The sequence below is a fragment of the Hypanus sabinus genome, chromosome 29 (assembly GCF_030144855.1).
Source record: "Hypanus sabinus isolate sHypSab1 chromosome 29, sHypSab1.hap1, whole genome shotgun sequence".
In the NCBI taxonomy this organism is placed as follows: domain Eukaryota; kingdom Metazoa; phylum Chordata; class Chondrichthyes; order Myliobatiformes; family Dasyatidae; genus Hypanus; species Hypanus sabinus.
In genome coordinates, this window is record NC_082734.1 from 3102858 (window position 1) to 3125980 (window position 23123).

A 23123-nucleotide genomic window follows, 5' to 3' on the forward strand; every position below is an offset into this window, starting at 1 on the left:
CGCATAATATTTCACAAATAAACTTTATTCTGGAAGCATTTGGTGTCTGTGATTTCTCTGGGTGGGAAGGAGAGGGTACATCCTACTTCTTGCCCCGGGAGGCTTTCTGCCTGAAGCCCGGCCTCTCCAAGGCTGAGAGTTGTGAGCCAAGCTGCCGCTCGCTCACCTTCAGCTGCCCCTCCAGCGAGACCCTCAACTCGGACACTCGCTCTGCTATTTGCGCCTCGATGTACTCCCGCAGGTCGTCTCCGCGGATGCCAGTTGCTGTCGGGTAGGGAGACGGGGTTGGAGGGGATAGAGATTGTAAGTCAGCCTGGTGAGGTCACTGGTCACAGTGGGGATGGGGAGAGGGGGCCTCGGAACAGAACGAGCTCAGGAATATGTGTATGGACATGTGGGGACTGCTGAATGGGGACGAGGGTGGGGGAGGAGGGTAGACAGGATCTGTGGAGCGCATGGCCCAACACCTCTCTGCTTCCTACAGGAAGCCAGTGCCCAGCCCCGGCGTTAGTATCATGAGGATTTCTCCCTCAACCCCAGTGGTTCCCACTTGCAGCCTGGATCCTCACCCTGTGGGTCTTCCTCTTTGGCATGAACTTCCAGCTCCTCCCGTTCCTTCTCCTCCTCCACCCGCTGCTCCTCCACCACAGGTTCCTCCTCTTCAGCAGCTGCGGCCCACGACAGGAAGCACAACTATGTTAGAGAGCGGGATGACCCATCACACACTCCTGGGGTCAGACACACAGTGAGGTTCCCCCCCACACTGTCACATCACACACTCCTGGCGTCAGACACACAGTGAGGTTCCCCTCACACACTCCTGGCGTCAGATGCACAGTGAGGTTCCCCCCACACACTCCTTTTTTTTTATTTATTACAAAATCCTTTATTACAAATTTCGGTGCTATACAATATATACAAAACAGTGGCAAACACAATTACTGCACTACAGATAGACAATAGACATTACACCAGAATGTTGCCATCCCTATCTACGATGGCATTTACACCCCGCGGAGCCCAACAGTCTCGAAATTCCTCCAAGGCCGTTGTGGACTGCGCGTGTTCCTTTTCAATAGTTACCCGGGCACGAACATACCCCCTAAACATTGCCAGGCAGTCTGCCTGGGGAGATCCTCCCGCCACCCATTTCCAAGACCCACGGATGGCGGATTTCGCCAGCCCCAGGAGCAAGTTGACTAGGACATCCTCATCCCTCCATGCCCCCTTCCTTACTGGATGACCATATATAAACAGGGTGGGACTAAAATGCAGCCAGAAGGCGAGAAGCAGCCCACGCAAATATGCAAAAAGAGGCTGCAGCCTCACACACTCCATGTACATGTGGTACACGGTCTCCTCCAGCCCACAGTTCCCCCCACACCGTCACGTCACACACTCCTGGCGTCAGACACACAGTGAGGTTCCCTCCACACCGTCACCTCACACACTCCTGGCGTCAGACACACAGTGAGGTTCCCCCCACACCGTCACATCACACACTCCTGGCGTCAGACACACAGTGAGGTTCACCTCACACACTCCTGGCGTCAGATGCACAGTGAGGTTCCCCCCACACACTCCTGGCGTCAGACACACAGTGAGGTTCCCTCCACACCGTCACCTCACACACTCCTGGCGTCAGACACACAGTGAGGTTCCCCCCACACCGTCACATCACACACTCCTGGCGTCAGACACACAGTGAGGTTCCCTCCACACCGTCACCTCACACACTCCTGGCGTCAGACACACAGTGAGGTTCCCCCCACACCGTCACATCACACACTCCTGGCGTCAGACACACAGTGAGGTTCCCTCCACACCGTCACCTCACACATTCCTGGCGTCAGACACACAGTGAGGTTCCCCCCACACCGTCACATCATACACTCCTGGTGTCAGACACACAGTGAGGTTCCCCTCACACACTCCTGGCGTCAGATGCACAGTGAGGTTCCCCCCACACACTCCTGGCGTCAGACACACAGTGAGGTTCCCTCCACACCGTCACCTCACACACTCCTGATGTCAGACACACAGTGAGGTTCCCCTCACACCGTCACATCACACACTCCTGATGTCAGACACACAGTGAGGTTCCCCCCACACCGTCACATCACCCACTCCTGATGTCAGACACGCAGTGAGGTTCCCCTCACACCGTCACATCACACACTCCTGATGTCAGACACACAGTGAGGTTCCCCCCACACCGTCACATCACCCACTCCTGATGTCAGACACGCAGTGAGGTTCCCCTCACACCGTCACATCACACACTCCTGGGGTCAGACACATAGTGAGGTTCCCCTCACACTGTCACATCACACACTCTTGGGTTCAGACTCAGAGCAAAGCTCCCCCCACACTATCTCATCACATCCAGGGGTCAAACACATGGTGAAGCTCCCCCCATACTGTCCCACTACACACTCCTGTGGTCAGACACAGAGTGAAGCTCCCCCCCACACCGTACTGTCACACATTCTTGTGGTCAGGCACAGAATGTAGTCCACTCCACACAGGCCTGTCACACAATCTTGGCCAGTGACTTCCATCCATTTCCCTGGTCTGCGTTTCTTGAACATGGCTACTCACCTGGAGGTGTGTCAGGCATTCCCAAGTATGTAAAGCTGAGGTCCATCCGAATCTGATAGGGAAATGAAGAGGTCAGACACTGAGCCCTAATGTGGTCTCTCCATACTCCCATCACCTTCTCTACTATACCTCTCTCCCCCCGCCTCCCATCCTCTCTATCTGATCGAGGCAAAGCAGCCTTCCTATGGCCAACAACCATTTGGTTAGTCTGTGCCCATAACTCACCTGAGGGGTGAAGACGTACGTGTAGAGTTTGAAGTGTCTGAAGTAGGTGTCGATGACGTACTCTGTGATAAGCTTCACCTGCTCGGCGCTGAATAGATCAATGCTGAACGGAGGTCGCTGTTGGAGGGGTTGAGAAAGAGAAGAGTACCTCCTGTGATCTGGGACGAACATTGAACTTCTGAGGGCACCGTTTACTCTCCACCTTTCAGGGATCATCACCAGTTGGAAAAATTTGCTGCCTCCTGTAACCCCATGGGCTTACCCTACTTCCCACCCGTGTCCCAGCAATGAGTGGGGTCAGCAGGTCGATGTCTGATGAGGGGGTCAGTCGAGGGTAAAAGGAAATGTTATGTGCTGATGGTCTTCTTTCCATTTGCGAAAAATGAGTTTGGGAAACAGGGTCCTAAATACTCACTTTCAGCCCACCAGGATCGTCCACCGATCCCTTTGAGCCACTGGGGCCCCATTTTACTGCTGGGTTTTTAGGAATATTCACAATAATGTGTAACATGGAAAAGTAAATGATTTGGGACATTCTCTCCAAATGTTAGACCCACCAATCCTCCATCTTTCTAACCCCACCTCACCTCACCCACCCCTTACCTGTCGTCCACTTCCTCCTTTGACCACCCCTACCCCTGCTCCTCCTCCTCCGAAGCCCCACCTCCCCCTTGTCCATACTCTCCCTACTCCCTCCATGCTCCTTCCAAGACTAAGGAGTACGTCCCCCTCACCCGCACAGCGTGGCAGAGGAGCAGCTCTTTGAAGTACTGGCAGCACTCGTCCACGTTCCCCAGAGGAGTTCCTGGAAGGGGGAAAGAGGAGAAGGTGCTGGGTAAGAGGGACACGGATGCTCACAACCCCAGGCACACCACGATACCCTGCCCTGTAGCTGGCCCTGAAACATCCTTATCTGTAGCAACAGCTCACCCCTCCCTTGTCCTCCACCACAGCCTCTCTACCCCTGTAGCACTCACCCCCTACTCCCTCTGCAGGCTGGCCTGACACCTTTTCAGTTGCCCATAGTCTGTTCTCCTCTCGTCTGTGGTGTCAGCCCCACCCTGTGCACTCTCCCCCTTACCTAAGGGAGCTACCTAATACACCCTACCATGGTGTAGCTCATTTCCTGCATTCTCCCCATCAGTGGCACACCCCAGCCCTTGCCTATAGCTGGCCCTGTATGTCCCTCTTGCCCTGTAGCTAGTCCTGTATGTCCCTCTTGCCCTGTAGCTGACCCTGTATGTCCCTCTTGCCCTGTACAGCTGGCCCCGCACACCCTGTTCTTGCCTGTAGCAGCCCTGTGCAGCCTGCGGAGAATGGAGAAGAAGGCCGAAGTCTGTTCCTTGCTGAAGCTGTGGGTCCGGCTGAACTGCACAGCGTAGGCGTACAGGTCGAGCAGAATGGAACCCCGGGGATCGCAGGTCTGCAGGGGTTCACACAGCAGCTGAGACAGGGCTCTGTAAAGGGGATCGAGGGGAGGGAGTGAAACGGGGAGGAAAACAGAGGGAGGAATAAATGGGGTGTGAGAGAGAGAGAGAGACGAGGACAAGTTTGATAGCAACCTCTGACCTCCCCACCATCCTACCTCCAGAAATAAATAATCACTGGGTCCTACCTTCACACAGCTCACTGCCTTGTCCTCCCCTCCCCTTCTTCACTTCTCTCCTTTTCACTGGCTCCCTCTTTACCTCCCCCCCCATACCCACTCTTCCCCATCACTTGCCCTTCCCTCTCCTCCTCCACCCCTCTTTTCCACTACCTCCCTCTTTCCATCTGACCCTTCCAACCCTCCCTTCCTCTCCATGCCTTTGCCCCCTCACACCTCTTTTCCATTCCTCCTCCCCCCTCTTTTGCACTCCTCCTCCTCCCTTTCCTTTGCACTCTCCTCTTTCCCGCTTGCCTTCACTCCTCCCTTCTCCACTCACAGCTTCAGTTCTTCCATGCTGGCTGCCTGCTCGATGACGTCCATCCCACTGTAGGTCAGATCCTCCCTGGGGTGAGGTGAAGATCATTGTCAGAGGTGATCAGCTGAGGGGATATCCTTTTGGGGAGGAGAAAATGGGGACGGACGAGGTCAGGACTGTCTCAGAGTGGACATACAAGGGGAGAAGGAAGCAGGTCAGACAAAGCCACAGTGGTCTCAGAGGGGAAGGGAAACTGACATGGAAAGGAAGGGAGAGGAACTGGGAATGGACAGGGCCAAGTTTACTTGAAATATCGGAGACTGAGACGGGTGGTGGGCAGAGGCCAGTGAGGAGAGAGCTCACCATATACAAATCCTGGCTTCCGGTAGTTGGGGCTGGAAGGCAAAGAAAAAACAATTTAAAAATTTTCATTTCAATATAACAACCTTCTCCCCACCCACAACCCCAACAACTCTCAGGATCTAGACGTCCTCACCTACACACACTGTGGGGCTAATTACCCTCCATGTACTTCATTGGGACATGGATGGGGGCCAGAATAGCCTGGGAGAAAATCTGGTCAGGCCACGTTGGATGTTGTGTGCAGTCCTGGGAGCCCCGATTGGAAGAAGGCTTTGCAGAGGGTGCAGAATGGTTTCACCACCAAGCTGTCTCCATTACAGAACTGAGGTTTGACAAACTTGGGTTGTTTTATGTGGCATGGCAGAAGCCAAGGGGTTAGAGGTTTAGAAAGTTGACATGCTGAGACAGACAGTCAGTATCACTTCTCATGGGTAGAAATGTTTAATACCAGAGGAGACGTATTTCAGTTGAGAGTGGGAAAGTATAAAGGAGTTATGTGGGGTAAGTTGTTTTGTTTTAAAAAACACAGAACAGTGGGTGCCTAGAATGAGCTGCCAGAGGTAGTGGTGGAGAAGACAGATATGATAAAGGTGTATAAAAGGCTGTTATACACGAACAGACAAGGACCGTGTGCAGGAAGGAGAGATTTAATTTAATCTGTTATGACGTTCATGTGCTCTTGTATGAATTTCTACATTAACGTGCCACCCACTGGCCACTCAGCAGTCCTGCAGTGTGACGTTTACATAGGAAATCCCTGTTGCATTGGTGGGACAGAAACAAGAGGCTTTCAACTCTCTTCCACCCCTCCCCTTGACCTCTAGGGCTCCTGTCCATTTTCCAACAGCAAAGCACAGAAAGCAGATTTAACTGGTCAGGAACGTGTATTACCTTATGTTCCTCCATTTCCATTTATTACAGGATGTATGTGTTGCATATAATGCATTACATTGGTACATTAAGTGATGCATACAATGTGAATTGTGAGCAATATAATCTAATACAGAGCCTATACGAAATAGTCACCCCCCTTGGAAGTTTTCATGTTTTATTGTTTTACAACATTGAATTACAGTGGATTTAATTTAGTTTTTTTTGACACTTATCAACAGAAAGACTCTTTCCTGTCAAAGTGAAAACAGATCTCTACAAAGTGATCTAAATTAATTACAAATATAAAACACAAATAATTGATTGCATAACTATTCACCCCCTTTTAATATGATACACCAAATCATTGCTGGTGCAGCCCATTGGTTTTAGAAGTCACATGATTAGCTAAATGGAGACTGCTTTTGGAGATCTGTGTGCAGTCAAGATGATCCAATAGATTGCAGTAAAAATACACCTGTATCTGGAAGGTCCAACTGCTGATGAGTCAGTATCCTGGCAAAAACTACAATATCAAGACAAAAGATCACTCCAAGCAACTCTGCAAAAAGGTTATTGAAAAGCACGAGTCAGGAAATGGATGCAAGAACATTTCCAAGTCACTGAATATTCTTTGGAGTACAGTTAAGTCAATCATCAAGAAATGGAAAGAATATGGCACAGCTGTAAATCTGCCCAGAGCAGGCTGTCCTCAAAAACTGAGTGACCATCCAAGAAGGGGACTAATGAAGGAGGCCAGCAAGACACCTATGACAACTCTGGAGGAGTTACAAGCTTCAGTGTCTGAGATGGGAGAGACTGCACAAACAAAAACTGTTGCCCGGGTGCTTTGCCAGTCACAGGTTTATGGGAGAGTGGCAAAAAGAAAGCCACTGTCAACAAAAAATCTCATGAAATCTCAGCTAGAATTTGCCAGGTGGCATGTGGGAGACTCTGAATTCAGCTGGAAGAAATTTCTATGGTCTGATGAAACCAAAATTGAGCTGTTTGGCCATCAGACTAAACGCTATGTTTGACTCAAACACAGCACATCATCAAAAACACACCATTCCTATTGTGGAGCATGGCAGTGGCTGCATCGTGCTGTGGGGGTGTTTCACTGCAGCAGGCCCTGGAGGGCTTGTGAAGGTAGAGGGTAAAATGAATGCAGCAAAATACAGGGAAATCCTGGAGGAAAACCTGATGCAGTCTGTAAGAGAACTGCGACTTGGGAGAAGATTTGTTTTCCAGCAAGACAATGACCCCAAGTACACAGGCTACACAGGAATGGCTTAGAAACAACAAAGTTAATGTCCCGGAGTGGCCAAGTCAGAGTCCTGACCTCAATCCAATTGAGAATTTGTGATTGGACTTGAAAAGGGCTGTTCACTCATGATCCCCGTGCAAACTGGCAAAACTTGAGCAATTTTGTAAAGAAGAATGGGGGAAAATTGCAGTTCTGACGTGCAAAGCTGATAGAGACCTATCCAACCAGACTCACGGCTGTAATTGCTGCCAAAAGTGCATTTTATCCTCTCTGCACATCGGGTTCTTTTGGGTTTCTTTGTTTTGTGGATGCCTATAAGGAGAGTAATCTGAAGGTTGTATGATGTATACATACTTTGATAATAAATGTACTTTTTTAACTGATTATGCTCTCTGTATAATACTACATTCTCTGGGTAATAGAGTTCAAAGTAAATTTCTTATCCAAGTACATATATACTGTATGTTACCTTGAGATTCATTTTCTTGTGGGCTTTTACAGGAAAAGAAATACAATAGAATTTATTTTTTTAAAACTACATAAACGAAGATTAATAAACAACCATTGTGCAAATGAAGACAAACTGTGCCAATAGAACAATTACGACCGAGAACATGAGCAGTAATTGAAAATGAGTCTGTAGGTCATAGAACCAGTTGAGAGGAGTGGTGAATGGAGTTTTTCATGGAGTCTGATGGTTGTAAGGGAATAACTGTTCCTGAACCTGGTAGTGTGTGGGACCAAAAGACGGCAGTAATGAGAAGAGAGCATGGCCTCAATGGTGGTGGGGGAAGAGGAGGGAATAGTGTTGATTTCTTGTTCTGTTAGTGTTGTGAAATACTAACTAGTATATACACACTAGTGAAATAGTGTTGATTTCTTCTGGCAATGCTCTGTGTAAGTGCGCTCAACAGTGGGGAGGGATTTGCCTGAGATGTACTGGACTGTATCAGCCACTTTCTATATTATTCTCCATCTATAATGTTGGAAACTATATGTGTAATATTAGCCACAATATCTAAAACATTATGCTCCATGTATATCGAGCAAACACGAGGAAATCTGCAGATGCTAGAAATTCGAACAACACACACAAAATGCTGGTGGAACACAGCAGGCCAGGCAGCATCTATAGGGAGAAGCTATAGATCATTGCTCTGTATATCACGCTCCATGTACAATATAACGTTGCTCATTATGAGACACTAGTTTATGTCTGCAGTCCACGTTTCGCTCTCTCTCTACCCGATTCTTACTAGATAGTACTACACTCAGGATGGTAATACACTCGAGTGTATTTACACACTCACAGTGCAGATGTATCTACACCTTACACTGACACACTCACAATGCAGGGTGTATCTGCACCTTACGTTTGCACTCTCACGGTGCTGAGTTTATCAACGCTGGGGGATACTTCCACCTTCACATCTATTATCCTCGTACCAAACATCGATGCCCTCACCTTCTCCAGCCGCTTGTGATCCATCTGCACGCCGGCACTCGCTTTCATTCACGATAATCTGCTTATCTATAACTATATATGAAAACCTATCAGTGATTTTTTTCGGAAGGGCCAGAATCTGATGTGAAGATCCAGCGACTCTTCCATCACCATGACAACGGTAGAGGCCACGCTTCTCTCTCCAGATCCATTTCCGGCTCTCGGGCTGCTGGACCAATCAGACGAGGAGGTGGCTTGAAGTTACCTTTATTTTTTTATATATAACTTAACACACCAGAATATAATTCACAGACCTGTATGCTAAGGCATAACCATTGCAGCGAGATTTTAAATGGCGTGCTTGTGGGAGAACGTTAAGCGATAAAAGGGCGAGGCGGCAGGTCACTTCCGGTCGTCCTCTCCTGCTTCAGAATTGATGCTAACAAAATTATTTTACTTTGCAATTAAAGTCAGAAATAATTCAAACAAACGGAGGATGGAAAAGCGTTTGCTGCAGTTGTTGGGGGGCGTAGAGAGGGGGCGGTTACCAGGGATACCGGGCAGTTGCCGTGGGTGGTGGGGGTCAGGGTTCAGCATCCGGGTGCCTGTCGCCGCTTGTCCGCCCGCTGCTGCTCGCGACATGGCGGCGGGCGGGAGGAGGAGGAGGGAGCGGCGGGGGGAGCGCAATTGGCACTGAGGGAGCGGCGAGCGTGGACGGAGAGGTGAGTGAGGGAGCGCTTTTAAATTAGGTAGGGAGGAAATGAGGGAACGGAGATGAATGAGAGGGGGAGGGAATGAGGAGACAGTAAGGGTAGGGGAAATGAGGGGACAGGGAGGGTGGAGGAAATGAGAGAGGACATGGGATGGGAACATTTAATGAGGGGACAGGGAGGGTAGGGGAATGAGAGAGGCAAGACAGGCTTTGGGACATTTAATTTGCAAGAGGATGAGATATCAGGGGAGAGGTCTGGCGAAGCCATGGAATGGGGATATTGAATGAGTGGACTGGGAGAAGGTATTGAGGGAGGGAAGGAGGGCGGGCATGGGATGGTGATGTTAAGTGAGGGGACGGGGGTATAGAGGAAGGGAGCGCATGGGATGGGACGTTAAATGAGGGTAAGGGGAAAGAGGCCTTGGGATGGGGACATTGGATGAGGGAGGGGTCGAGAATTAGAACACTCCGGCATAGAAACAGAGCTGCCACGCCAATCTGTCAGTCTGCCTTGACCCATCGACCCACACCTGGACCATAACCCTCCGTACCCCTCTCTTAAAAGTTGCAATAGTATCTGTATCCACCTGAGTAGAAAAAGTTCCCCTCATTCTCCCTCACTCCAGGGACTGAAGTCCTAACCTTCTCAACTTTCTTATCACTCAAGTTCTGAGGTGCTGGCAGCATTCTTGTAAATTTTCTCTGCATTCTTTCAATCATTCTGATATCTTTGCTGAAGGTTGGTGACCAGAACTGTACACAATACTCCAAATTTGGCCTCACCAATGTTTTATGGTAATTCAACAAAACATCTCAACTCCTGTACTCATGGTCCTGATCTATGAAGGCCAATAACTCCCTTTATTATCCTATCTACCAGTGACACCACTTTCATAGAGCGGTAGAACACTGCAGCATGGTAACAGGCCATTTGGCCCACCTAGTCAGTGCTGAACCATCAGCCCTCACCCATCCACGTACCTATTCAAACCCTCCTCAAATGTTGAAGTCGACTCTTCATCCACCACGTACGCTGGCGGTTCAGGCCACACTCCCACCACCCTCTGAGTGAAGAAGTTTCCCCTTAAACATTTCACCTTTCACCCTTAACCGATGAGCTCCAGCTCTGGTCATCAGAAGACATAGGAGCAGAACTAGGCCATTCAGCCCAGTGAGTCTGCTATGCCATTTCATCATGGCTGGTCCATTTCTCTCTCGACGCAATTCTCCTGCTCTCCTCTGTAACCTTTTGTGTCCTGACTAAATCAAGAACTTATCCATCTCCACCTAAAATATATCCAATGACTTGGCCTCCACATCTGCCTGAAGCAATGAAATCCATTATGTCACTACCCTCTGGCTAAAGAAATTCCTCCTCATTTCCATTCTAACTGGATGTCTCTATTCAAAGGCTGTGTCCTCTGGTCTTAGACTCTTCCACCATAGGAAACATCTCCTCCACATCTACTCTATCCAAGCCTTTCAATGTTTAATAGGTTTCATGAGATCTATCCCCTCATTCTTTTAAATTCAAGCAAGTAAAGGCCCAGAGCCATCAATTGCTTTTCATATGATAAACCTTGCTTTTCAGAATCATTCTCATGAACTTCCTCTGGACTCTCCATATCAGCAATGTAGCACATCCCTTCTTAAATGAGGGGCCTAAAATTGCTCACAGTACTCCCAAGTGAGGTCTCACCAATGCTTTATAAAGCCTCAGCATTACATTCTTGCTTTTATATTCTAATTCTCTGGAGATGAATGCTAACATTGCATGGCCTTTCTCACCAGTGACTCAACCTGCAAATTATCCTTTAGGGAATCCTGCACAAGGACTCCCAAGTCCCTTTGCATCTAAGATTTTTGAATTTTCTGCCCATTTAGAAAACAGTTTAAGTTCTATTTCTTCTACCAAAGTACATGACCGTACACATCCTGAAACTGTATTCCATCTGCCACTTCTTTGCCCATTCTCCTAATCTCTCTAAACCCTGCAGTATCCCTGCTTCCTCAAAACTACCTGCTCCTTCACCTATCTTCATATCATCCGCAAACTTTAGTAGAGAGCCATCAATTCCATCGTCCAAATTATTGGCATAATAACATAAAAAGAAGCTGTCCCAAAACTGACCCCTACAGAATGACACTTCTCACAGGCAGCCAATCAGAAAAGGCTCCTTTATTCCCACTGTTTTCCTCCTGCCAATCAGCCAATGCTCTGTAGATGCTAGTATCTTTCTTGCAATATCATGGACTCTTGTAAAGCATGTGTGACACCTTGCTTCACCCAGCATAGGTGGAAAAAGCCTGCTTTCATTTACTCTATAGTTGTAAATTTTCTCTGTACTCTTTCAATCTTATTGATGTTTTTCCTGTAGGTAGGTGACCAAAACTGCTTACTTCAGAGTAGGCCACACCAATACCTTATACAAGTTCAACATTGCCATCTCCTGTACTCAGTACATTGATTTAGAAGGCTAATATGCCAAAAAGTTTGCTTTATGAACTCTTCTACCTGTGCTCCACTTTCAAGGAATTACAGATCCATATTCCCAGATCCCTTTGTTCTACCGCTCTTCTCAGTTCCCGGCTGCTTACTGTGTAAGACATACCCTGGCAGGTCCCCCCAAAATGCAACACCTCGCACTTGCCTGCATTAAATTCCATCGTCCATTTTTCAGCCCATTTCACCACCTGGTCCAGATCCTGCTGCAAACTTTGATAGTCTTCCTCATGACAAACAACGATGGACCCAGCACAAATCCTTGCGGCACTCCACTAGTCACAGGTTTCCAGTCAGAGAGGCGACCATCTACAACCACCCTCTGACCTCTTCCGGGAAGCCAATGTTTAACTCATTTTACAATCTCATCTTGAATGCTAAGCAATTGCCTTTTTGACCAACCTCCCATGTCAAAGGCCTTCCCTTCATCAATTTTCCTGGTAACTTTCTTGAAAGACCCCATAAGATTTGTTGGACAGGATTATACACAAAGCCAGGTTGACTATCCCTAATTAGTCCATGTCTATCCAAATACTTATAGATCCGGTCCCTTAGAATACTTTCCAATAACTTTCCTACTACTGATGTCAGGCTCATTCTTAGAGCCTTTCTTAAATACTTAAATCAGCTATCCTCTAATTCATCGGCAGCTAAAAATGTTTTAAGTATCACTGCTAAGGCCCCTGCAATTTCTGCACTAGCCTTCCCCAGGGTCAAGGGAACCCATTGTCATGCTCTGGGGATATATCCACCCTGGTTTACCTCAAGACAGTAAACATCTCTGTGAACAATGGGATCCATGTTCTTGCTGCTGCATTGCCATACATCTGTAGACATGTCCAGCTCCCGAGTGAGTAAACACAGATGCAAAAAAATCCTTCTGTGATCTCTTTTGGTTCCACGCATAGATTACCACTTCGATCTTCCAGAGGACCAATTTTGTCCTCTTGCTCTTAATATTTCTGTGGAAACCCTTAGGATTCTCCTTCACCATATCTGCTAGAGCAGCCTCTAGCAAGTTGTCTTGGTTCTCCTGATTTCCTTTTCTCTTCCATTTCTTACACTCCTCAAGTACCTCATTTATTCCAACATGCTTATACCTGCAATGCACCTCCTCCTTTTTCTTAACTAGGGGCTCAATGTCTGTCGAAAACCACGGTTCCCTCAACCTGTCAGTCTTGTCCTTTTCCTGACAGGAATGTACAAACTCTGTTCTCTCAAGAACAGAGTTCTCCCACTTACCAAGTACACCTTTGCCAGAAAACAACCTGCCCCAATCCACACTTGCCAGATCCTTTCTGATACCATCAAAATTGTCCTTTCTCCAGTTTATAATCTTAACCCGAGGACTAGCCTATCCTTTTCCATAACTGCCTTGATCTAATGGCATTATGATCACCAGATACAAAGTGCTCCCCTGCACAGACTTTTATCACCTGCCCTGTCTCATTCTGTAATAGATCGACTATGGCACTCTCACTGGTTGTGATTTCTAGGTAACCGATTTAAGAAATTTTCCTGAACACATTTAAAATCATGTACTATCACAGCCCTATGTTTCTGACAACAGTGTGCAATCTCCTGACAAGTTTGCTCCACTAAACCCCGCTGACTGTTGGGTGGTCTCTGATATAAGCCCAATAACCTGGTCATACATTTCTTATTCGTCATTTCTCACTAGGCAAGTTCTCCAGCCTGTCCTGTCTGAGTACTGCTGTAACATTTTCCCTGACTAGTAACCCCTCCCCTCCTGCTTTATCATGGCTAAAACAACAGAACCCTGGAACAATGAACAGCTTGTCCTGCCCCTCATGTAACCAAAGCGACAATGTCATAATTTCATGTGCTGATCCATGCCTAAAGCCTTTCCTACAATGCTCTGCATTGAAATATACACAGCTATGAATGTAGTCCCACCATGCTCAACCTTTCAATTCCTGACTTTGAATGTAGGCTTAACATCTTTATCCACAACCACTCCACTCTGGATCCCACCTCCCTGCAACTCTAGTTTATGGATCTGTTTTCTCAGGTCCCTTTCTCAGTCCCCTCATTCCGTATTCCCCTTGTCCCCTCATTCAACCAGCATCCATACATTAATTTACTCCAGGCTTATTTAAACCCTTTGTAAGTCCTACGCTGGTTTGTCCTCCCAAAGTGAAGCACGTCACACTTGTCTCCATTAAATTCCAGCTGCTCCAGATCCTGCTGAAAGCTTTGAAGGTCGTCTTCACTGTTCACTATGCCCCCAATCTTGATGTCATTCACAAATGTGCTGGAGGGATTGAGGAAGAGAGGAGACAAGGAGGGAATGGAGAAGGGGAAGTGAGGGGACAGGGAGGAAAACAGTGATGAGCAATGAGGGGGAGGAACAAGCTTGAGAGAATGAGGGGAGAGGGAGTGAGGGAACAGCAGGCATGAATTGAACAATGAGCGATGGAGGAGGATAGAATGAGGGCAGGGAGGTGGGCTGAAAGGGAGAAAATGGCAAAAGGAGGGGTGAGAGGAAGGTTTGAGGGATGCTGGATGTAGTAGAGGTTTGGGGCAAATGAGAAGAAAGAGGCAATGGATGAAGGGGAATGAAGGAATGGAGACAGATACAGGATTTGCTGAGTACATTTGGATGGGTGGGTGGGGAAAGGAGGAAGCTGGAGTAGAAAACATGTCAACACCATTGATATATTCTTTCCCTGCCCCCTTTCCCTCTAATCCACTCCATTTCCCCCTCCCTATAACTCCTTCCTTCTACACCCCTACTCCTCTACCCACTACCCCTCAAACCCCTTTTCTCTCACATTCCCTCATTCCCTTTCTCACCCTATCCCGTTCGTGCATACTCCTTCCTCCCCTCCCACCATTCTCACATCACTTTACCCCCCCAACTCCCTCTCCTCCCCTGTCTGTCCCCTTTTCTACTGTTTCTCCCCCATACATCCCTCTTTTGCCTTCCCCCTTTGTCTCCACCATCTCCCTCACTCCATCTTCTGACACAGGGTTAGACTCTGCTGTTCTCCTCCCACCCACCCAGAGTGATGTCCGCCACGGGGAGTAAACGAGCCGCGTCCGATGCGGGTTCCGGACCCCCGGAGAAGAAGACAAACACGGAGGAGAAACCCACCACCACCCTGATCGAGCCCATCCGCCTCGGAGGGATCTCCTCCACTGTACGTGAGCTAGTGTGTGGGACTCTGCAAGTTGCTCAGTAACGTGGCGCGGGGTGAAGAGTTTCAGACAGATGGTGTGGGGGGGCATTATTGTCAGTGGGGATACAGATGGTGACTTGAGGCATTGGAGGACAGGGATCACTGAGGGATGGTGTAAGGGAGCTGGATTAATATCAGTTGGGATACAGTCAGTGACGCGGTGCTGGGGGTGAGGAGACACTGAGGGATGGTGTGAGGGTGCTGGATTAATATCAGTTGGGATACAGTCAGTGACACTGCGCATTTGGGGAGAGGGGTCACTGACAGATGGTGTGAGGGAGCTGGATTATCGTCAGTGGGGATACAGTCAGTGACGGGGTGCTGGGGGTGAGGAGACACTGGGGGACGGTGTGAGGGAGCTGGATTATCGTCAGTGGGGATACAGTCAGTGACGGGGTGCTGGGGGTGAGGAGACACTGGGGGACGGTGTGAGGGAGCTGGATTAACATCAATGGGGATACAATCAGTGACAGTGTTGGGGGTGAGGAGACACTGGGGGACGGTGTGAGGGAGCTGGATTAACATCAGTGGGGATACAATCAGTGACAGTGTTGGGGGTGAGGAGACACTGGGGGACGGTGTGAGGGAGCTGGATTATCGTCAGTGGGGATACAGTCAGTGACGGGGTGCTGGGGGTGAGGAGACACTGGGGGACGGTGTGAGGGAGCTGGATTAACATCAGTGGGGATACAATCAGTGACAGTGCTGGGGGTGAGGAGACACTGGGGGACGGTGTGAGGGAGCTGGATTATCGTCAGTGGGGATACAGTCAGTGACGGGGTGCTGGGGGTGAGGAGACACTGGGGGACGGTGTGAGGGAGCTGGATTATCGTCAGTGGGGATACAGTCAGTGACGGGGTGCTGGGGGTGAGGAGACACTGGGGGACGGTGTGAGGGAGCTGGATTATCGTCAGTGGGGATACAGTCAGTGACGGGGTGCTGGGGGTGAGGAGACACTGGGGGACGGTGTGAGGGAGCTGGATTAACATCAGTGGGGATACAATCAGTGACAGTGTTGGGGGTGAGGAGACACTGGGGGACGGTGTGAGGGAGCTGGATTAACATCAGTGGGGATACAGTCAGTGACGGGGTGCTGGGGGTGAGGAGACACTGGGGGACGGTGTGAGGGAGCTGGATTAACATCAGTGGGGATACAATCAGTGACAGTGCTGGGGGTGAGGAGACACTGGGGGACGGTGTGAGGGAGCTGGATTATCGTCAGTGGGGATACAGTCAGTGACGGGGTGCTGGGGGTGAGGAGACACTGGGGGACGGTGTGAGGGAGCTGGATTATCGTCAGTGGGGATACAGTCAGTGACGGGGTGCTGGGGGTGAGGAGACACTGGGGGACGGTGTGAGGGAGCTGGATTATCGTCAGTGGGGATACAGTCAGTGACGGGGTGCTGGGGGTGAGGAGACACTGGGGGACGGTGTGAGGGAGCTGGATTAACATCAGTGGGGATACAATCAGTGACAGTGTTGGGGGTGAGGAGACACTGGGGGACGGTGTGAGGGAGCTGGATTAACATCAGTGGGGATACAGTCAGTGACGGGGTGCTGGGGGTGAGGAGACACTGGGGGACGGTGTGAGGGAGCTGGATTAACATCAGTGGGGATACAATCAGTGACAGTGTTGGGGGTGAGGAGACACTGGGGGACGGTGTGAGGGAGCTGGATTAACATCAGTGGGGATACAGTCAGTGACGGGGTGCTGGGGGTGAGGAGACACTGAGGGATGGTGTGAGGGAGCTGGATTAACATCAGTGGGGATACAGTCAGTGACAGTGTTGGGGGTGAGGAGACACTGGGGGACGGTGTGAGGGAGCTGGATTATCGTCAGTGGGGATACAGTCAGTGACAGTGTTGGGGGTAGTAGGGATACAGTTAGTCTTTGAATCAGCACATCCTCCTTTGGTTTTGTGATCTAAGATTGTGCACGATATTCCAAATGTGGTCTGTCCAGCATTGTATAAAGTTTTTTATTTTATATTCCGGTTATATTGAAATTAATGTTAAAACTTTAATTTTTCTCATATTGCATCTGTAAGTCCTTCATGGATCACCTTGTCCCTTACATTCTGCTGGCCCATGTTAACTCCCAACCATTTCCAATAAGTCTCCTGTAGGATATATTACCCAGTGCCTTCCACTGGACCAGACATTCCACATGCACTGGCTCAAGCCTCTCGAGGATCACCATATCCTGTGCCTTCTTCTGGATCTTGTACTCTGCTTGCATCGTGCTGGCTCCAGTCCAGATATGGGCATTTCCATATTCCTAGGTGGGTGGGGGCAACAGGAGAGCATCTACCGTCTCTGAGGAGGTACCTGCCTTTTGGCTTCCCCACTGCAGGAGGAGATGGACCTGAAGGTCCTCCAGTTCAAGAACAAGAAGCTGGCGGAGCGCCTGGAGCAGCGGCAGGCGATTGAAGACGAACTGAGGGAACGGATCGAGAAGCTGGAGAAACGACAGGCCACTGATGATGCCACGCTGCTCATCGTCAACCGATACTGGAGCCAGGTGGGTGGGGGGGGGGCGCGGGAGAGAGGTTCAAAGAGGGTTGAATGTACAGGAGGAGAGGGAGGGAGAACTGAGGGGAGAAGGGTGAGGGGGAGGGTCAGAGGTGAGAAGGTCAGGAGGGAAGCCTTGGTCCTTATGGTTGACCAACTGACCTGCTCTCTCTATCCCTCTTGTGCTCTCCTCTCCCTCCACTCTCTCCCTTCCCTGCCCCCTCTTCCCCTCTCCCTCCCCCTAACCCCCCTCCCCTTCCTCTCTCCCCACTCTCCCTCCCCTGTTCCCCCACTCCCTCTCTCCCCTCTCCCTCCCGCTCTCTCCTCTCTCCCTCCTCTCTTCACCTCTCCCTCCCCCTAACCCCCCCTTCCCCTCTCCCCTCTTCACCCTCTCACTTCCCCCTCCCCTTTCCACTGTACCTCCCCCTACTTTACTCCGTCTCTCTCCCTCCTCCCCAGCTGGATGAGAACGTGCAGGTGCTACTGCACAGGTATGACCCGGAGCCGGACGAGGTGCCAGCACCCAGAGAAGACCCAGAGACCACCGAGCCCACCCACAGCACCGAGGGACAAGAGAGCACAGAGCAGGAGACAGGTGGGGTACCTCGGGACAATGGGAGGGAGTGGGGGGCAATGAGAAGAGGGATTGGAGAGGGGAATGGTAGTGATGGGGATATGGGGGGGCAACAATAAGGAGGAAGAGGGAAGATGGTGTTAAGGGAGTGTATGTCGCGGGAAGGGAGTAAGAGTGAGGGACTGCAGAGATGGGGTGGTCGGGTGAGAGACTGAAAGGGGAAGGAGAGGGATGGCTAGCAAGGAGGGTGTGAGGGATGGGAGCAGAAGAGAGTGGAGTGAAAGAATGGGATATGATGGACAACATTTTACTTTTTTGTGCTCTCTATCTCTCCCCCTCACTGTTGCTGTTTTCATGTGTTTTCTGTATCTTTCTCTCCCACTCCACTCTGCACCCTCACTCTCTTTACCTCCATCCTCACCTCTCTGTCCCCCACTCTACCCTTCCCCCACCCCTCCCCCTGCCTGCTCCCTCTCCCCTTGCCCCTCCTCCTCTATCCCCTCCCTCTTCTTCACTCCATCCCCCTCACCTCAACCCCTCTTCCCTCACCACCCAGTCACTCTGCCAGACCCGAGCCCTCCTCCTGCAACAGTGAAGGAGCCACTAGAGGAGCCGGCACTCTCGTTCCTGGCCACACTAGCGAGCAGCAGTAGCGAGGAGATCGAACTGCAGCTCCAGGAGCGCATGGATTTCTCCAAGAAGGCCGTGTCGCGCATCGTGGAGGTCTTTGACCGACTGCACCGCCGCGTTGAGGGGCTGTGTCAGAGGCTCAGCAGCCAAGGTGAGTCCTTGCCTCCAGCTATGTTAAAGATAGATCACTGCCCCATCACCAAGAAACTGCAGTTTACATACCCCACTTTCCTGCTTCTTGTCCACCCCCAGGAACATACAATTCTCACACCCCTCCATTACCCCTCAAGGATTCTTCCTCCTCATTCCCCTACCACTGAGATGTTCCTCTTATTGTCCCCCCACCTCTCCAGAACCCTCCTTCCACATAACCCTGTTCCCCGCTATACCCTCACGTGCCCGACCCCATCCTTCATTCTGAAAAGCCCCACTAGCTCATCCCATTGCTCATTCTCCCCTCCTAGTTACCCCTGTCCCACCCCGCCCATTCACTCTGTCTTGTGGAACTCCCTTTCCACTTCTGACTGATAGACCTTCACTGGAGAGGAGTGGCCCTCCCACCCCCATTTTCTGGTTCTGCCAAGCCGGGGTTGTCAATTCAGGGCCAAGCCATCTCTGTGTCTGCTGAACCTGTCCCACTTCTCACCCCTCATCCCCAAAGTCGCTCCCAGCATTTGCTCTTATTGTGGTCACTGGAGTAACAGTGGGTCTCCTTTCTCTCCCTGCTTCGTCCTCTCATCCCCCTCTCTGTCACCCACCTCCTTTGCCTTGTCCTACCTTCTCCTGCCCTTCCCCATTCCACTCTATCATGTCCTCCTTCTCTGCTTCCTGCTTCATCCTTCTCCCTCCACCTCTCTTATCTCTACCTCCCCCTCACCCTTCCCAACTTTCTCTCAACCGCTCCCTCCTTGTCCCCTCCTCATTCCCCCACCCCCATTTACCCCACCTGCCCCTCCCTCCTACCTTTTCCCTCCCTCCTACCCCTTCCTCTTCCCCCCCCCCCATCTTTCTTCCTGACCCCCGTAGGAGCAGCAGAATTGGAGGACAGTGCTCGATGCCTGAACCAAGAGGTAATGGGGGAGAACCGGCGTCTACACGACCTTGCAACCCAGCTGCAGGGCAAGCATCACAAGATGTCCATGGAGGTAATAGACTAGGCAGGGCACGTTTCCCTGCACTCCTCCCATTCATACCCTTACACGCTTTCTCCCTCCCACGAACTCTGTCCACATCCCCAACCACTGCTATCCCCTCCCCTGCACTCCCTTCCAGCCACCCATCAACACCTCCAACCAGCAACTCCTCCTCATTCCCCTACAAATCCACCTCACTCCACCTCCCACCACTATCCTTGAAACTCCCACACATCTGTCTTTCTTTCCCCAACTTCACCACACCTCCCTCCTCTAATCACTCCTTCACATTCACACCACTGACTCACCCTCAATCCTTCACCAACAACTTCTTCCACCCACTCTGACTCGACCCCTCCCTCCCGCTGACATAACTTCCCTCCCTTCGTCACACCTCCACATCCTCACCTATCACTGACTCCCCCCACCCCTTCTAGCTCGTCCCTCACCCTCAACCTAACTGGTAGAGTGGTGTCTTGTAATAAGGTCATTGTCAGTTCTCCCAGCTGCCTGTCGCTTCAGCAGTCTAGTAGACACTGTGCATCACACGTACAAGAGTTGTGCGAAGTAGTAGCCCCCTCACAATTGCAAGTAGATCCCTCTAAGTTACCATACAAGTTGTCACATGGTGGGTTGGCCTTTGTTTGTTGAGGGACCGAGTTCAAGAGGTGCAGCTCTATAAAACTCCAGTTAGAACACACTTGGGATATTGTGAGCAAACACAAGGAAATCTGCGGATGCTGGAAATTCAAACAACACACACAAAACGCTGGTGGAACACAGCAGGCCTGGCAGCATCTATAGGAAGAAGCACTGTCAATGTTTCGGGCCGAGACCCTTCGCCAGGACTTCGTGAGTGCTGCTGTGTTCCGCCAGCATTTTGTGTGTGTTGTTGGGATATCGTGTTCAGTTTTGGTCACCTCATTACAGGTAGTCCCCGAGTTATGAATGTCCGACTTACGGACAACTCGTACTTAGGAACCGAGGAAGGAGAATGCTGTCCACCATTTTAAGTCGTTGCGGTTGACATTGTGTTAAGTGTTTAACTTTGTATTTGGCTTAAATTTTTCTTAGTAAGATTCACCCTGCCCCTGCCCTACTGCCCCCCCCCCCCCCCCCCCAGTTCCGGTCGGCTGGTGGTGCAGTGAGATCAGCGCTGAGCTGGAGAACGGAAGTTTCCAAGTTAGATCCAGTGACAGACCACTCCCGTGCCGGGTTGATATCAATCCAGTGACTCCCATACCATCCGTGCCAGGTTGATGTCGAGCATGCAACTCGACCTCGTAAAAAAAAACACTGCCACCTCCAGTTTAAATTCCCACGTGGAATATTGTGGAGGATCAAATACCCAAACCCAGCACACCCCACTTATCCCATTTAGCCTGTCTCAGTGTGGCGGTCCTTAGAACCCAGCGGACCTCGGAACCCACTGCCCACAGTGTTTCTGCTCCATTGACGGGAAGTGATCACAATTGAAAATAAAGTGGAAATAATAGTGTTTGGAAAGAGGTAAAATGCCATCGGTCATTGGAAAAGCGTTAGGCTACAGTCGGTCAACGATTGGAACAATTTTAAAGGATAACGGATAAAGTGAGAATAAAGGAGCATGAGAAAGGCCCTGCCCCAATGAAAGCTACAATTATTACTAAACAATGCAGTGGTTTAATTATTGGAATACATATGTTTCTTAAGTGTTTTATATGCATAGAAAGGTAAAATATGTACTATATACTAAGACAAGCGTTTGACTAACTGATGCTAAGTAATACCAGATGTACTTGTTCCGACTTACATACAAATCCGACTTAAAGACGGACTCAGGAATGGAACTCGTACATAACCCGGGGACTGCCTGTACAGGAGGGATGTAGAAGCTTTAGAGAGAGTGTAGAGGAGATCTACCAAGAGGCTGCCTGGATTAGTAAGCTTGTTTTATAAGACCATAAGATATAGGAGCAGAATTATGATCCAATTTTCCTCTCAGCCCCAATCTTCTGCCTTCACCCGTATCTCCTCTGCCCTGACCACTGAATAATCTAGCGACCTCTGCCTTAAATATCCATAAAAATGGCCTCCACAGCTGCCTGTGGCAAAGAAGTCCACAGATTCACCACTTTCTGGCTAAAGAAATTTCTCCTCATCTTCATTTTAAAAGAACGCCTTTCCATTCTGAGGTTGGATCCTCTGATCTTAGCCTTTCCCACCGTAGGAAACATCCTGTCTACATCCACTCTATCAAGGCCTTTCACCATTTGAAAGGTTTCAATTAGGTCACCCTTGATTCTTCTGAATTCCAGTGAATACAGGCCCAAAGCCTTCAAACACTTCATATGACGAGCTATTCAATCCTGGAATCATTTTCATGAACCTCCTTTGAACCCTGTCCAGTTTCAGTACGTCCTTTCTAAGATCGGGGGCCCAAAACAACTCACAATACTCCAAGTGAGGCCTCACCAGTGCTTTATAAAGTCAACATTACATCCTTGCTTTTATAATCTAATACTCTTGAATGCTAACATTGCATTTGCTTTCCTCACCACGGACTCAAACTGCAAATCAACCTTTAGGGACTCCTTAGTCCCTTTGTGCCTCAGTATTTTATATTTTCTCTCCATTTAGAAAATAGTTGACCCTTTCATTTCTTCTACCAAAGTGCATGACCATACGCTTCTTGACACTGTATACCATCTGCCATTTCTTTCAAGTCTAAGTCCTTCTATAGCCTCTCTACTTCCTCGAAACTACCTGCTCCTCCACCTATCTTCATATCACCTGCAAACTTTGCAACAAAGCCATCAATTTTATTATCCGAATCATTGACATATTATGTAAAACAAATCAGTCCCAACACAGATCCCTGTGGAACACTAATAGCCACCGGCAGCCAACCAGAAAGGGCTCCTTTTATTTCCACTCTTTGCCTCCTGCCTTTATCAATGCTAGAATCTTTCCTGTAATACCATGGGTTTGTAGCTGGTTAAGTAGCTTTGTGTGTGGGACCTTGTCAAAGGCCTGAAAATCCAAGTACACAACATCAGCTGATACTCTTTTGTTTTATGAGGAAAGGTTGAGTGAGCTTGGGCTTTTCCTTTTGGAACAACGGAGGATGAGAGGTGACTTGATGGAGGCATTAAGTTGAAAAGAGGCATCAGCAGAATGGGTGCCACCTTTTTCCTAGCATGG

General features: G+C 49.6%; 2 protein-coding genes across 6 annotated transcripts in view; one reads left to right on the forward strand and one right to left on the reverse strand.

Moving 5' to 3' along the window:
• Positions 1 to 6: 6 nt before the first annotated feature.
• On the reverse strand, positions 7 to 9003 carry cfap119 (cilia and flagella associated protein 119). Of its 2 annotated transcripts, XM_059953410.1 has the most exons (9): positions 8696 to 8989; positions 5094 to 5125; positions 4752 to 4817; positions 4114 to 4283; positions 3561 to 3631; positions 2827 to 2943; positions 2602 to 2653; positions 570 to 668; positions 7 to 264 (listed from the first exon to the last, which is right to left on the reverse strand). In XM_059953410.1, the coding sequence occupies exons 1-9, from the start codon at positions 8741 to 8743 to the stop codon at positions 83 to 85; spliced, it is 837 nt and encodes a 278-aa protein (XP_059809393.1). In that variant the 5' UTR covers positions 8744 to 8989; the 3' UTR covers positions 7 to 82. The 2 variants fall into 2 exon arrangements, with proteins under 2 accessions (XP_059809393.1, XP_059809394.1); XM_059953411.1 differs by lacking the exon at positions 2827 to 2943 and having other exon boundaries at positions 8696 to 9003.
• Positions 9004 to 9256: 253 nt separating this feature from the next.
• LOC132382888 (E3 ubiquitin-protein ligase BRE1B-like) overlaps positions 9257 to 23123 on the forward strand; it is a 31428-nt gene continuing 17561 nt past the window's right edge. For 2 of the 4 annotated variants that reach the window (XM_059953412.1, XM_059953417.1), the window contains exons 1-6: positions 9257 to 9396; positions 14883 to 15053; positions 17446 to 17613; positions 18063 to 18198; positions 18734 to 18958; positions 19834 to 19952. In XM_059953412.1, the coding sequence (XP_059809395.1) occupies positions 14922 to 15053; positions 17446 to 17613; positions 18063 to 18198; positions 18734 to 18958; positions 19834 to 19952 (780 nt within the window). In that variant the 5' untranslated portion in view covers positions 9257 to 9396; positions 14883 to 14921. The remainder of the gene's footprint in view (positions 9397 to 14882; positions 15054 to 17445; positions 17614 to 18062; positions 18199 to 18733; positions 18959 to 19833; positions 19953 to 23123) is intronic. The other 2 variants (XM_059953414.1, XM_059953413.1) reach the window with 2 other exon arrangements.